The sequence below is a fragment of the Zeus faber genome (genome assembly GCF_960531495.2).
Source record: "Zeus faber genome assembly, chromosome: 1".
NCBI classification, from domain to species: Eukaryota; Metazoa; Chordata; class Actinopteri; order Zeiformes; family Zeidae; genus Zeus; species Zeus faber.
Genome location: NC_137193.1, coordinates 43,276,618 through 43,291,980, shown reverse-complemented (window position 1 = coordinate 43,291,980; position 15,363 = coordinate 43,276,618). Strand labels below are relative to the sequence as shown.

Here is a 15,363-nt window from a genome sequence, read left to right as displayed (position 1 = left end):
ATTTAAATGCCTTGCTCTTGTTTTCATTATGATCGTGTCAAAAATATAGCATAATTTGCTCAAATAAATTTATTTTAAGTTATGTTAATTGAGTCCAGTTACATCAAATCATAAATGTTATTTTTTTGTAGTGGAATAAATATAAACAAAATATTTCATAGTTAAAAGAAATGCTTGGAAGCCGTAAAAGTTGGCTCCACTACTGCAATTGAGCCCTCCACATCCGTGTCCGCTCTGTACGTTCTTCTCTAATCATACTTTTTTTACAAATTCTACTCATCATGTCACAGTATGTTCTGTTTAAAATGGCCTTATCTTTGATACAGGTAACATTAGAGTCATAACATTTTTCACTTGCCCAATTGGACAACATGAGGCATTCCAGTGGCCTGAACACAAAGTTTACTTGCCCCGGGCAAGCGTTAATGTGGAGCCCTGCTCAAGGTTTTTTTGTTTTTTTTGTTTTTTTTTTAAATAATGCTTTATTATTAGGGGTTCAGCCCGAAGGGCAGGAACCCTAGTGTTTTTGTTTGGATTTTTATTATTCTTCTAGTCATTCTCCGGCTATAAGTGCCTGGCGCTCAAACCGTGGAACCCACAGACACACATTAATAACGATTGTATTCGGGGCAGTCCACACATGCTGTGGTCCAAGTTTGATCCACATCAGACCATATCTGGAGGAGAAGTTATGACAAAAAATTGTTTTTGAAGGAAGCAACCGGAAGTAGCGGAGCGGGGGGACTGGAAGTGGTGGAGCAGAGCACGTTGTGACATCATCATCCAATCCAGCATATACACTTCTCACAAAAAGTTAGGGATATTTGGCTATAGGGTGAAATTTATGGAAAATGTAAAAAGTTCACGCTACAGTGATATTATATCATGAAAGTAGGGCATTTAAGTAGAAGCAACCAATGGTGATTTCCTCATCTCAAACAATTTATTGAAACAAAAGCCAACAACAGTGGTGGATACACCACAACAAAAAATCAATTACAGCTTGACAACGACGTCTCATGCTGTTCACAAGTCGACTTATTGTCTGCTGAGGCCTGGCACCCCACTCTTCTTGAAGGGCGGCCCTCCGGTCATTGAGGTTCCGGGGTACAGAGTTACGAGCCTCTACACGGTGACTCAGGTTTTCTGTGGGATTCAGGTCTGGAGAAAGTGCAGGCCACTCCATTTGAGGTACCCCAGTCTCCAGCAGCCGTTCCCTAATGATGCCACCTCGATGAGCTGGAGCATTGTCATCCATGAAGATGAAATGAGGCATGTGTTGTTCATGCAGGGGCACAATGACTGGATTAATGATGTTATTCAGGTAGTATGGGCTTGTCACTGTACCATTCACAAAGTGTAGGGCAGTTCTGTATTGACTAGACACACCTGCCCACACTGTAACACCACCACCACCAAAGGCTCGTCTGGTGACAACAGTGTCTGATGCATAGCGCTCTCCTTGACGTCTCCAACATCGTTGGCGGCCATCATTTCTGCTCAACGTGAATCCACTTTCATCAGAGCCCAGCACTAAGGCCACTGGTCCCTCGTCCAGCGTAAATGCTCCCTGGCCCATGCAAGACGATGCCAGTGCCTGGTGGTGTGGTCAGGTACCCTTGCAGGTCGTCTAGCACGCAGACCACGCTGATGCAAACGGTTTCGAATGGTCTGACGTGACACTTGGGTGCCTCTCACCTCCCTTAAATGTGCCTGGAGTTGAGTGGCATTCATCATCCGGTTCCACACGGCACTGTCACAATGAAGCGCTCATCAGTGTGGGATGTGGCCAAAGGACGTCCACTTCTATGCCTTTCTGTGACGCTTCCAGTCTCTCTGTATCTCTGTTGCAACCTGCTGATGACACTCTGTGACACTCTAAGCTCAGTGACCACTTCCTTCTGAGAACATCCTGTTTGAAGCCTCACAATGGCGAGGTACTGTTGATCAGTTGTTAGGTGTCGTCTTGGTCTCTTGATGTCAAAATGTGAACAGCATGATGAAGGGGACTGTTTAAATACCAATTCTAATTGAACCAGGAAATGTATTGGTCGATTCATGGATCAAACACCTGTTGTGAATTTGCCGTTCAGCTCCTTGTTGGAGAACAGCAAGTTGTGCAAAAAGTACTGAAACATTGAACAGTTGGACATGTGCATTCAAAAGTTTAGAGAAGGTCAAATTAAGTTCACCTATAAAGGTTATAGTGCATTTTAGGTTCGTCCTGAAATTTCACCCGAAAGCCGAATATCCCTAACTTTTTGTGAGTAGTGTATGTGCAGTCTGCAGGGTATTACTCTGAAGGGGCTTTCACATAGGACATGGTGTGCGCTGTGCTCTAAACTCCACTGGTGTGTAATTGTTGCTCAGCACTGATCTGCGCGCAAAAGTTGTGTTTACCAAAGTTGTGTTTGCAAAATATTATTGTACATTTGATGAACCATATTAATAGCTTTATAATACCTTAAAAATAAATTTGACAGATTTCTTTACTACAAAAAACAATCGCTTGACAAGTTAGTTTGACTACAGCCCATACGTAGTTGATTCCAAAAGGCAAGGAGACGGTCCCGCTTCTGTGTTGCTGACAGGTAAGGTATACCAGACCAGTTTATAAAACTACTTTGCGAGTATGAAGTAAATTACAAAGTCTATACCTGTATATTTGTTTTCCTGCTGGAATTATATTTCATTTTTATAAATGAGGTTTAATTTGTTTTGCCGGAAAATGTATTTGTTTGTTAGTTTAGCTCAGTAATCCAGGTTAGGACCACAAATCACCGATTTCACACACACGCACACACACACACACACACACACACACACACACACACAAAAACACACACTTTAAAAAGAATTTGATATACCCCCCTCCCCATCAGAACCCTCAAATCCTCCCGCACTTGCTCTTCAGCCTCTACTGAGTCCAGTACAGTGGCAAGAAGGCTGTGTGGTTTATGCATACCAGGCTTGCTAATAAAATATTCCTCACTAAATACATATTTTGAATGGACCGCAAAGGGAATTTACGCTCCAGCTTACGCTTTGCGCCCGACAAAGATAGAGCCGAGTCCGAAACAAACGCGCGGTGTTTCGGGGCCTCGCGTCATGCCGCTTTCGCGACGATCACGCGTCTGCTTGGTGTGGCCCGCCACATTGACTAACGGGGCAGCGTATCTGAAGCGTTGCCGCGACGCTGACAAGTCACTTCTGGCGTGGCCCGGTAGGCGACGCCGCGTTCCACGGGAAATGGGAAAACCCTATAATGGTGGCGGTTTGTTACCTTGCTACCACCCACCCCCCCGCGCCAAGCTGTCACACGTTCGCAGGAGTTTGAGTGAACATATAACTCGTGGTGAACGGCGGGTTTCCAGTTCACGTTGTGTAGTCGTAGGCTAGTTGTCGTTTGTTTCAGCTTTTTTTTTTTTTTGTTCGTTTTCACGTTGGTGCAACTGCGTGCGACCTGGACCCCTTGTATATTTCTAAAGTACTATGACAGCATCTAAACTATTTTTGTAAATTGTCATGAGGGTCTGCATCGTTGACAGAAAAAAAAAAAAGCTACGAGTAGCACTTTATGAAGTGTTATAGGCTCTGTTATATCATTGTATATGATATTATATCTGTTATATCAATTCAACATGACATCTCTGACTTTTACTTAAGTAATTATTTTGTGTCTAGGTATTTGTCATTTTACTGGAGAAAACTGTTTATCTAATCCAACCACCGACCCTCCCTTGTTGGTTAAATCTCCATCGCCACCCCCAGCTCTGCCCACCTGCTCTCCGCTCCATCCCTCCAGCACTGAGCCTGCTAGCTGTTAGCATGATGCTAGCACTGATGAGTCGGGACTTTCGGGCCACGGTACCGACACGGAAAAAAAAATGCGAAAACATGACACATGGAAAGTAAGACAAGACAATGGATGATAACAAATTAAACCGGTTTACGAATATGTACCCATGTCTCCGGCGTCAATCCCGTAGCTGACTCCGATAACAGTGTCCGCATCCTCGGACGCCGTGGCACCGGACAGCGAGCTCTCGTCCCCGGCCTCGGACAGCCCCGCCGCTCCCTCCGCCGCTGCTGCCTCCATTCACACTCCCGCAAAAAATGGCGAGCCCTCCGAAGGAAAAACGGCGACGGTGTGATTCCCCGGTGGGGGGGGGGGGGGGAGACGAAACGTGACGCGTTGTGGGGATGGATATGTCGTGATATGAAAGCGAGAAACTTGCTGAATATGATTGGTAATCCACTACGGTCCCCTCATCCGTGCGTTGGGCCACCGCGAGGTCACTGCTCCTGCCTCCTCTCCTCCGGCGCTCTCGCTGACTGCCTCTTCATAGCAGCCGGCTCGGGCTTTATAGGGGGCTCTCTGGCGCCCTCAGGCGGATGTTTGGGCAAGTTCAGTCAGTAACGCCTCACCAGAGGAGACCTGTCATTCGCTAAACGAACACCCGAGCAGTGGCGGAAATAAGGACGCAGAGCTTTTACTCAAAACCTCTTGAAAAGTAATCAGTAAAGTAAGTAAAGTAATCACATTGACATTCCTACTCAAAGTAGAATGCTTTGTATTTTCGGCTATTTGTATATATTTTACAATCTCATTTTTATGATTTTTTTTATCCTTTTCTTATTTATTCTAACCATTTTTTTTATGGACTGTTAAGCTTTATATTTTTTTAAATGCTTATGGCTGTACTGAAGTGCACCAAACCTCACCAATATGTAAATGTCCCTGGTGAAATAAAACCGATCCTCATTCTGGGTATATAAGTATTTGCTCTTAAATATACTTAAAGTATTAAAAGTCCTTGTCATTTCCAGTGCCCTGGTAAAACAGAGCCTGTAATATGACAAAGTGTGACCGTAGCGTTTCTTCTGCAGATTAGTGCTCATGCATATCCTGAGTGTAATAAACTTAAAAAAAAAAAATTCACAATCCCATTGGATAGGATTTTCCAGGGCAGAGCCTATGTCTGTGGTTAGCAAGTTAAAGATGACCTTGATGCCGTATAAAGGCAAAGTATGTCAAGATTGAGGAAGAAATATCACAATTAACTCTTGATTTGTGTATTAGTTTAAGGTCATTTAGATTAGATTGTGCCTGTCACCCAAGAGGTGTCATACATTTCCCCTCACTGAGAGCAGTGCAGCTCATTTTTATGACTATCGACAAACCCTTCAACATTTATTTCAAATGTCATGCACTCACCTCTGTAGGGTTTCTGGAACCTCAGTCTTTACAATCAAGAGGAAAATGGGCATTCTGTTGCAAAAGTTTTTCCATTATTTTAAATGAAATAATATCCAATGTACTCAACAATAAACCTTGATAATGTCATCTCACATCTAATTTTCAAACTACAAATTCTTCTTTATAAAATGGAATTTGTTTCCTGTTAGATTTCCTTTTTTGAAAAACAAAACCAATGATATCATCTCATCTCAACATCTCGGTACATTTTATTAGTAAATTGGAGTTGCCTGTTTACAGATGTGCAAACGGATGGATTTAGAGTTTCCTCTTCTTCCCTGCCAGTAAACCAATTGAATAAAAGCTCTGGGTCTCCTCCCAGGAGGTTTGCACGCCATTTTCATCAGGTCTGTCGTACCCGCAGAGCGGCTTTACAGACAGACTGTCACTGGTCTGGGATGGACCCAATTCTATTCACTGGAAACTGTTGAAGGAGGAGGGGGGCTGGAGTTTTGGCTAGGAGAGGGATGAAGGGGACCATCAGTAGGTGAGGCAGCGGTCAGTCAGAGTTAAAGGTATCTGGGAAGATCCTTCTCCACCACCTGGACAAAAAACATGACCATGAGTTAAAATCTACATTACCTTCTATAAATATGTTAATATTTGGAAAGATGGCAAATGGGCACAAAAGGCCAATTTCCCTTCATAAATTCCTGGCTCAACAATGCCATGCAATTCTACAGTGCATAAAGTTATTTTCTCAGTTGGATTAAATCACATGTTCATAGTTGACATAAATTAATTAATACGGCAAAAATGCAATTCCACAGGCCATTGGTTTTATACATGCATTTTATGTGCACAAACAACCAACGTAAAACAGTCAGGAGTAAAAAAGGTGCACAAAGAACCGCCATTACAAATTTGAAATAGTTCATTTCTACATACACTGGGATCGTCCAATGGTCCGTATCTCTTCACCACCTGCCCCTCTCGGTTTATCAGGAACTGCAAAATAAACAGGGAAAATAAGAACAGTTAGCAAAACATGTTCTGCTTTGCTATACTCATAACAATATACTCATGTTTTACATTTATTATAATTTAATATAATAATTATTACATTAATTATACAGCACAAACCTTTGCATACAATTACTATGAAAAGTTATGTCATATAGGCCTCAGATTACACTTTAATTTTCCTGCTCTCTCTGTCATTGGAATGCAAACAATGGAACACAATTTGGTGCATCCATACTTTTAGTCAAATATGTGTTTTGATCTTCTATTATACATAATATATTAAAATAGATGACCCTCAAAATGGCCACAGGGATGATGACTTAACAAATATACACTGCATTGCAAATTATTATGAGAATTATATTTTTCTCGGATTTTCCTAAATAGTCTATGCAAATGACAGTCAGTATAATTTTCAAGTCATCAACCGTTAGGGTATAATTTGAATGTCATTGAACAAACCTCCCAATAATAACAGTATTTTTTTCAAAAATAAAAAAAATCAAAATGCACTGTTCTAAATTATTATGCACAACAGAGTTTCAAAACATTTTATAGGTTGTAAAGAACTGAAAATGGTAATTTGTTGAATTTGCAGCATAAGGAGGTCATATTTACTGAACTCAAAAGCTATTTCAGTCAAAAACATCTTAACAGGCCAAGTTACATGTTAACATAGAACCCCTTCTTTGATATCACCTTCACAATTCTTGCATCCATTGAAGTTTTTGGAAAGTTTCTGCTTGAATTTCTTTGCAGGATGTCAGAATAGCCTCCCAGAGCTGCTGTTTTGATGCCAACTGCCTCCCACCCTCATAGATCTTTTGCTTGAGGATGCTCCAAAGGTTCTCAATAGGGTTGAGGTTAGGGGAGGATGGGGGCCACACCATGAGTTTCTGTCCTTTTATGCCCATAGCAGCCAATGACACAGAGGTATTCTTTGCAGCATGACAAGCATGAAGATGATTTTGCTACGGAAGGCACGGTTCTTCTTTTTGTACCATGGAAGAAAGTGGTCAGTCAGAAACTCTATATACTTTGCCGAGGTCATTTTCACACCTTCAGGGACCCTAAAGGGGCCTACCAGCTCTCTCCCCATGATTCTGGCCTAAAACAGGACTCCGCCACATCCTTGCTGACGTCGCAGCCTTGTTGGGACATGGTGGCCATCCACCAACCATCCACTACAATTATCCATCTGGACCATCCAGGGTTGCACGGCACTCATCAGTAAACAAGACTGTTTGAAAATGAGTCTTCATGTATTTCTGGGCCCACTGCAACCGTTTCTGCTTGTGAGCATTGGTTTGGGGGGGCCGAATAGTAGGTTTATGCTCAACTGCAAGCCTCTGGAGGATCCTACACCTTGAGGTTCGCGGGACTCCAGAGGCACCAGCAGCTTCAAATACCTGTTTGCAATGGCATTTTAGCAGCTGCTCTCTTAATCCCATGAATTTGTCTGGCAGAAACCATCCTCATTATGCCTTTATCTCAATCTGAATCTTGAATCTGCACAAACCCGTCTGTGCTCTGAATCAGCCACAAATCTCTTCACAGTACGACGATCACGCTTAGGTTTTCGTGAGATATGTAATGCTTTCATACCTTGTCCAAGGCATTGCACTAGTTGAGGCTTTTCAGCAGCAGAGAGATCCTTTTTCCTTCCCATATTGCTTGAAACCTCTGGCCTGCTTAATAATGTGGAACGTCCTTCTTAAGTAGTTTTCCCTTTAATTGGGCTCACCTGGCAAACTAATGATGTGTCTGAGATTGATTTCAGTGATCCAAAGAGCCCTGAGACACCCATCCATGAGTTTGATTGAAAAACAAAAAATTAAATGTTTATGACCCCTAAAAACCAATTTGCATAATAATATAATAATATGAAACGCGGTGTCGTCACATTTCCATTTGCCAGGTGTTAAATATTTACCTTGGTGAAGTTCCACTTGATGCTACTGCAGGGTGGAAATAAATCCATGTCAGTCAAATGTTAAAACAAAAAGAAAATTGTATGTTGAAAACAATTTTAGAGGGCAAACAGTATCATGAAACTCATAAATACTCTGAACTACTCTGAACATTTAATTTGATCAATTTAGACAATTTTAACATAGTTAGGGTTAAGCACATGTATTTATAGTAGCTTTAAAACTAAAGCCACATGCTTGAGTTTTGATTTTTTAATCCATACCCATACTATAGTGCAACACCATCGCCATACCGACACATTTTTTAGTGATTTGGTGTTTAGTGATCAATGTGTTTCCTGTTCTCTGTGATCTTACTTTCCCAGGAAGCCACCCCCGTTGGGCTGCTCCTTCAGCCACTTCCACAGAGGGTGGGCGCTTGCCCCATTCACATCGATCTTACTGAACATGTCGAACCCAGCGTTGTAGGATTGAGCAAACAACTTGATCTGAGCCTCAGTGCCAGGTTCCTAAAAGAGAATCATTAAAAAAAGACACGTAAGAGTGAATAAGAACCAGAACCTTTTATTTAGTTTTATACTCAATATTGTAAGGTCTCTGGACTTTTATTGAAAGAAAGAAAGAAAACAATTCTTCACAGTAGATGCCAATATCTTAATAAACGTGCAAGTTGACGAGACTAGTTCAGGTAACATACCATTATATGTATAATATAAAAAAAAAATATATATAGTATCCTGTGTTGTGAGTAAAAGTGACACTTTGTAGAGTAAGTATGTGAGTAAGGCTTTATTTATATAGCACACAAAGTTACAAAGAGCTTTACAGACAAGCAGCAGAAAGAGTAAACACAATGGAAAATAAATGAAAGCAAATGAGCAAAGGACATTTCAACCTAGCTCCATATTATTTATTTCCCCAAGTGATTCTCTTTTACATGATTCACATACCAGTGTGTTATGACAGTAGAAACTAAAGCACTGATTTTAAAATGCTGTCGAAGGGAGATGTTTCTAAAAGCACTGACCTGGTTTGCAAACTGGTTGGAGGGGAAGGCCAGGATGCTTAAACCTCTCTCAGAGTACTTGGCGTGCATCTCTGTAAACTGAGAGTAGTTTACTGGTGTTTTACCTCATTTAGAGGCAACGTTAGTGATTATGACAACATTCCCCCTGAAAACAAAATGACAGACAAAATTAGAATAACATCAGCATATTGAAAGAGGTGCAACTAATCAGGTTTCAGAAGTTTCACCTGTATTTGTTTAGGGACACCAGATTGCCATCAATATCTGTGGCTGAGAAGTCATAAATTGATGTGGCTGTTTGCCAATCTTCTGTCGATGTAGACTGGAAAAAAAAAATGGTTGGGAATGAGCAATTTGACAGAAAAGGGAGGCAGGATGAGTAATAAATGAGTTTGTGGGATTTTCTCCCCACTGGATAATATTTGATATTTGGATGATATTTGATAACATTTTTGGCTAGGTAGAGGTCAACACCTAGGTCTCGAAATGTTAACATTTAGGATGGTGGGGGGGGATACCATTGAAAGTACCATTCCTATCTCTTTTCTTGATTTTTGAGAACACTGGATTCCATGTGAAAGTTCAATTTGGAAGAAAAACCCACCGTGAACCCTTTACAGAATACCAGCTATTAAATACCCATGAAAAATCAGATAAAGATTTTTTTAATGTTTAAGTCCAACCTAACGAGAACGAACACACTCCAACCAATTCCGAGTCCTTTTAACGGTTCAATTCCCAATGCACAAGCTACATCGACTATACAAATACTGTTGTGAAGAATTTCCAAAGCTACAAATAAACATGACCGGTTATATACCAAGTGTACAAAATGCATAATCATACTTTAATTTTTTAATGCAATTTGTCTTACCATAGCCTGCAGCAGGACAGAAAAGAGCACAGTGGACCCTAGCAGACGCATGGCCGCCTTGGTGTGGTCCACCACAAGGCAGAAAGCGACGGATCTCTAAACCCCAGGAGACAGTACGAAACACCCCTCTGCTCAACTACTCCTCCACTGAGGAATGTTTATCTCATGGCTCAGATTTAAAGAATTCCCATTTAGAAGAAAGGTTAATCATTACCAGGAGCGATAGGCTGTGCTTCTCCTATAGGTTCCCTTTCTGCTGAGCTGTTGCACGCACACAGTGATCAAAGTTCACAATCTCCTCATCTTCATAGAGAAACAGTGCTCTTATTCTGAAACGAAACATTGGGTTCCATGTGGTACGGACAAAGGTTAACTGAACCGATTAGCTCATGTAATACTTTTGCAACTGCGCTTGAGTCAAAAACAATGGGTGAACTTCAATAATAGTATGTAACATATTTAACCCCATACAAATTTGAGTTTTCAATTATTGTAGAAAGGCTAAACAGATGTGTATGTTTGGTTGAGAGGTTGAATAAAAACTATTATTCCATTGCTAACTTTCCACTTGAGATTAGGGCGGGGAAAATAGAATGTATTATTACCACAATAATTATCGGACGTTTCTGCTCATTCAAAATAATCCATTTTGAATATTAACAACATGGAAATATATATTAAGTAATACATCAGACCAAATGTCCTGTTTTCAAATAAAACTCCCTGTCACATACCATGTCAAATTTTGCATCAAATAATTTTATGATATAAAAGGAAGACAGTATGGTATAATATTGAGCCTGGTCCTAATTGAGATATAAGTAACTATAACTAAAATGTAGGTTGTCGGTAGTGGTAATTAAGGTTATAATAGCTGTGGTCTGTATCTGCCCTAACAGTGCTTGAATCTAAAAAGGTTACATAAAAATGATTCGGCAAAAATGTCATCATCTGGGCCAATATTTTGGATTACAAGTATTAGAGTGGAAATGGATTATAGTTTAGGCCCCAACAGCCTTCAACTCATGGTAAGTCAAATTTAAGGGACCACAGATTTGTATTACATAGTCAGGAATAGCACTCTAATTAAGACTTGAGTAATTCGGCACATTGGGTTGAACTCACTGACATTAAAGTAAATAATATGGGATGTGTTTGGCGCCTGTTTGGAGGAAGATACGCATTAAAACCGAGATAAACAGGCGGCACAAGCAGGAGGCCATTTGAAATGCCTTTCACTTGTCTTACGTGTAAATATATTTTCTTCCCACTTTGTCTTGCACGGGAGTTTGCCCGATATAATTTTTACTGCACAGAGTTTGGTTATGCATCAACCAGCGGCGTCACGCCTCTCTTCCATCTTTCTCCGCTGGCTCCCTGTAGCTGCCCTGATGCAGGCCCACAAGGCAATCACTGGATCTGCGACAAATAAAAATCTCGAATCTTGAATCTTGAATCTTGCACCCACACACTGCATCACGTATCAGGCCGCACGCACCGACCCGACTCTTTTCAAACGCGGTGCCCCCCGTGGTGGAAGGAGAGCTCCAGCTCGTTACGCTCTGCAGACACTCGCAACACCTGAACACCTGCAACACCTGAACACCTGCTATCCTATCATAGCTATGACTAACTATTCTTCTTTCTGTTGAGGTTGACGGGTTGAGGTTGCAAGCTTTAAGTTGTTGCATTGACAATGTACTAACAACATGAGTACTTATAGTACACCACAAATAAATAAATATATATATATAAAATGACTAACGACACTATTTTATTCGGATTCTTTGCTGCATCTTGCACTTGTATTTGGCTGAATTTAGAAACAGGCGGTCATGCACAAATAAAAACCTTAAATAATATATAAAGGTCAGCTCCCTGAAATGCAGACACAATTGAACTGCGTGTGCGTGCGTTCGTGCTTGTGTGTGTGTGTGTGTGTGTGTGTGTGTGTGTGTGTGTGTGTGTGTTAGCTAGTTCACGGCAATATTTCAAATAAGGCTTTAACGACTACAACTCTACAGCACATTAGATGTCCCCCTAATAGCGAATGGCCTTCACGGGACACGTTAGTAATTTACGTTACCGTAGTTGAAAGACTACAGTACAGTACCATCGCCAGTAGCACTGCGCCGCCCGCCAGAAGCGCCATCTTAATCAGGGCGCTCGGCCTCATGTTTTCCAGGGGAGACAAGGCGGCGCCATTGCTCGAAGCTCCGCCCGCTCGTTTGCCGACGCGCGTCGTGTACGGGCCGGCGTGACGTCATCAAGCCGCACCCGACGAGTTCAGCGTGCGCCGTCGAAGAAGCGGACGCGGCGGGGGACGGCGCGTTGAAGTGTAAACATCCTCAACCTTTCTTAAGATGGATGACGAGGAGGAGACTTATAGGTTATGGAAAATCAGAAAAACGATCATGCAGGTAGGTTTACACTTAAACTTTGGGGTTTTTTTTGTTTTTTTTTTAACCGAACTACTCAAGATTACGCGGACCGGTCGTTTCCATGACCCAGCACAGTAACGCTTTCATTTCATGAAGGCAATTGGAAGTGTCCATTCAAAATATACGGAGTAAAATCAATACAATTAAAAATGAAAAAAAAAAACCCCAATAAATACTACAATCTTTTTCAGAATCAAGAATTTTAAATGCAAGCAAACAAAACAAATATTCTCCATCCATACTACAATACACGTGTACTGTAACAGGAGCAAACGTGTTATTTACAACCACAAAAAAATAATGTAGAACTTGTGTAAACCCTTTTGCAGTACAGTTTGTTACAGATCTGTGGATTGTAGTTTGTACTAATCTTTTTCAATTTTTATTATATATTTGTTAATTGTGACAGAGCCTCTTTTCCTCCTTTGTTCAGCTGTGCCATGATAGAGGCTACTTGGTGACCCAGGACGAGTTGGACCAGACTCTGGATGAGTTCAAGAGCCAGTTTGGAGACAAGCCCAGCGAGGGCCGTCCCAGGCGGACAGACCTGACTGTGCTCGTTGCCCACAATGATGATCCCACGGATCAGATGTTTGTTTTCTTTCCCGGTATGAAACATACTAGAATAACAATTTAAAGGCTAAGAAATGCCTCATTGTCAGCTGTCGCATAATGAATTAAAATATTCTTATTCTGAAGAAAATCTGATTTACAGTGTTTGGCTTGGGACCATTTGTCAGATAATCCTGCATGATACAACTTGCCCTTTTCTCCAAAACGAGTAGAGGAGCCCAAGGTCGGTATCAAGACTATCAAGATGTACTGTCAGAGGATGCAGGAGGAGAATATTACCCGGGCCATCATTGTTGTCCAGATGGGGATGACACCATCAGCCAAACAGGTAAAACCTGCCTTGCAGTACTTGTATTTGTGTTACAACAGAATCTTAAGTTTGGCTAATTTTGATATATTTTCATATACTTAAAATCGCATACAAACATGTTATGCGAGGGGATTGTACTGTCTTTAAATACCGGACTGCCATCACATTCACTTGGTTTCAATTTGTTTTGAATGTTGCTCTACATGTATCATCACAATGCGCTGATTATCTCGTTTGTTAAATTCAGTCTCTAGTTGACATGGCACCAAAATATATCCTGGAGCAGTTTCTACAGCAGGAGCTGCTCATCAACATCACAGAACACGAGGTAATCGACAGGTCAATGGAACATAGTCCCAAAACAAGTTGAATTATATTAGTTATGCACTGAATTATGGTATGACTAAAGCTGTATTGTATTTTCTTTTTGTGCAGCTTGTTCCAGAACACATTGTTATGACAAAAGAGGAAGTGACCGAGCTACTGGCAAGATAGTATCCTTTACTTAACGATACATAAAAATCATGTTTGTTTAAAAAAAAAAGTAATCAAAATGCACAGGCCATAAGAATAAAAACAATTTATAAAGGATAAGACTCCGGTTCCAAGTGAGGGTTTTTCCTCACGCAGTATTATTTATGCTCAAATTAAGAGCAAGAATGTTGTCATTCCTTAACCTACTTATCTCAGTAAACTAAAGGAGAGCCAGCTGCCGAGGATCCAGGCTGGAGACCCCGTGGCTCGCTACTTTGGCCTGAAGAGAGGACAGGTAGTAGGAATGAGTTCTAGAACATGTTGCAGTTGAGCCTGGAAAATGCATCAGGTTTTTATTTAAGTGATATGAGATTATCTTGAGGTTGTGATTGTCTTAATGTTAACTCAGGTGACAAACTCTTAGTATTTGTGAAGTCATACAAAGTAGATTGGCAACATTCTGGTCAACACGTCCTCATTTTTACTAAAGGTGAAATTATTACAGCTCAAACTAAAAACGTTTCTTTACTCCTCCAGGTCGTAAAGATCATCAGACCTAGTGAGACCGCAGGACGATACATCACATACAGACTGGTCCAGTGAAGGCAGAGTAAGTACAAGAAAGAAAGTCTTTTATTTGTCACGCAACACACCACACTACAACACATGCTTGCACACACACACACGCAGATGCTTTTCCAAGATGGTGGATATGGAAAAATATGGGAATGTCCGAAGCCTGTTCCTGTGTCACACTGACTGGCTTGTAGAGGAGTGCCACTACAGAGCCAAAGTGAATACAGCCCCATTGGTAAAAGCAATAAGACAGAATCTCATTTAACTGGAAATGGTTATTGGCACAAAGCAAGCAGTCATTTTAGCTCAATATCCATTCATAAGCAGATTGGCGTTATTTAGAAATGTTTATATTAAATGATATGTCAAATTTGCCACAATTTTGATTTAGCACTCTACAATTTAACCCCATATACACTATGTAGGTCTAGACATTGCAACAAATAACTGCATTTATTTTGTTTTTTAAACCCCCATTTTTTTTCCAGATATTCAAGTGTACAAGCTGGAAGACTTGACATGTTTCATCACCCGATTCCAGTTTTGTTTTGGTTTTAGTTCTTTGCGTTTGTAATTGTTTTTGTATAATAAACTTGTATTAAAAAAGTCACAATGTAATATTTTTAATTAAAATATCACAACTTTATACATCTTAACATAAGGACACAACTTAAGATTTAAAATGCTTACCTTATTTTTCCTGAGGAAAGCCATTCTGAAGTTGCTTCACTTCCAAGCCCGGACATTGAGGATGAAGTTGCCCATTAGGCAGCAAATGTTGGCAGTGGTAGTTGGAAAAAAAACCCTAGTCTCTTCTGAAAGCCGGTCAGCACTTCCAACAGATGCTTGTTTTGAATAAACTGCTTCATCAAGTAAAATTTGATGGTCAAACATGACTCTGTTTCTGCAAACCCCACTTCCCTCTTTACAT

At 40.9% G+C, this 15,363-nt stretch overlaps 3 protein-coding genes across 7 annotated transcripts in view; 1 reads left to right on the top strand and 2 right to left on the bottom strand.

The window, feature by feature from the left end:
* The window catches only part of pip5k1ca (phosphatidylinositol-4-phosphate 5-kinase, type I, gamma a), a gene marked incomplete at its 5' end in the record, with an annotated part of 71,994 nt that extends 67,895 nt beyond the window's left edge, over window positions 1-4,099 (bottom strand). For both annotated transcript variants that reach the window (XM_080015237.1, XM_080015236.1), the window contains one exon: window positions 3,964-4,099. In XM_080015237.1, coding sequence (XP_079871363.1) covers window positions 3,964-4,099 — 136 coding nt within the window. The remainder of the gene's footprint in view (window positions 1-3,963) is intronic.
* Window positions 4,100-5,446: 1,347 nt separating this feature from the next.
* On the bottom strand, window positions 5,447-12,309 carry gpx4a (glutathione peroxidase 4a). Of its 4 annotated transcripts, none has more exons than XM_080000530.1 (9): window positions 12,172-12,212; window positions 10,273-10,387; window positions 10,059-10,154; window positions 9,412-9,506; window positions 9,185-9,329; window positions 8,515-8,666; window positions 8,160-8,184; window positions 6,149-6,208; window positions 5,447-5,802 (listed from the first exon to the last, which is right to left on the bottom strand). In XM_080000530.1, the coding sequence occupies exons 3-9, from the start codon at window positions 10,107-10,109 to the stop codon at window positions 5,770-5,772; spliced, it is 561 nt and encodes a 186-aa protein (XP_079856656.1). In that variant the 5' UTR covers window positions 10,110-10,154; window positions 10,273-10,387; window positions 12,172-12,212; the 3' UTR covers window positions 5,447-5,769. The 4 variants fall into 4 exon arrangements, with proteins under 4 accessions (XP_079856656.1, XP_079856657.1, XP_079856655.1 ...); XM_080000531.1 differs by lacking the exon at window positions 12,172-12,212 and adding an exon at window positions 12,145-12,162; XM_080000529.1 differs by lacking the exons at window positions 10,059-10,154; window positions 10,273-10,387 and having other exon boundaries at window positions 12,172-12,309.
* Window positions 12,310-12,330: 21 nt separating this feature from the next.
* Window positions 12,331-15,304, top strand: polr2eb (RNA polymerase II, I and III subunit E, b). Its single transcript, XM_080000517.1, has 8 exons — window positions 12,331-12,478; window positions 12,933-13,107; window positions 13,285-13,400; window positions 13,630-13,710; window positions 13,818-13,876; window positions 14,073-14,151; window positions 14,394-14,466; window positions 14,921-15,304. Exons 1-7 carry the CDS (start codon window positions 12,422-12,424, stop codon window positions 14,457-14,459), a joined length of 633 nt encoding a protein of 210 aa, XP_079856643.1. The 5' UTR covers window positions 12,331-12,421; the 3' UTR covers window positions 14,460-14,466; window positions 14,921-15,304.
* The last annotated feature ends 59 nt before the right edge of the window (window positions 15,305-15,363 follow it).

Excerpts from the sequence above, each read along its gene's own strand:
- polr2eb (XM_080000517.1), top strand. The coding sequence starts at position 12,422 with ATGGATGACGAGGAGGAGACTTATAGGTTATGGAAAATCAGAAAAACG. Across the intron at positions 13,401-13,629 it reads TGACACCATCAGCCAAACAG|TCTCTAGTTGACATGGCACC; the intron begins GTAAAACCTGCC and ends TGTTAAATTCAG. Across the intron at positions 14,152-14,393 it reads TTGGCCTGAAGAGAGGACAG|GTCGTAAAGATCATCAGACC; the intron begins GTAGTAGGAATG and ends TTACTCCTCCAG.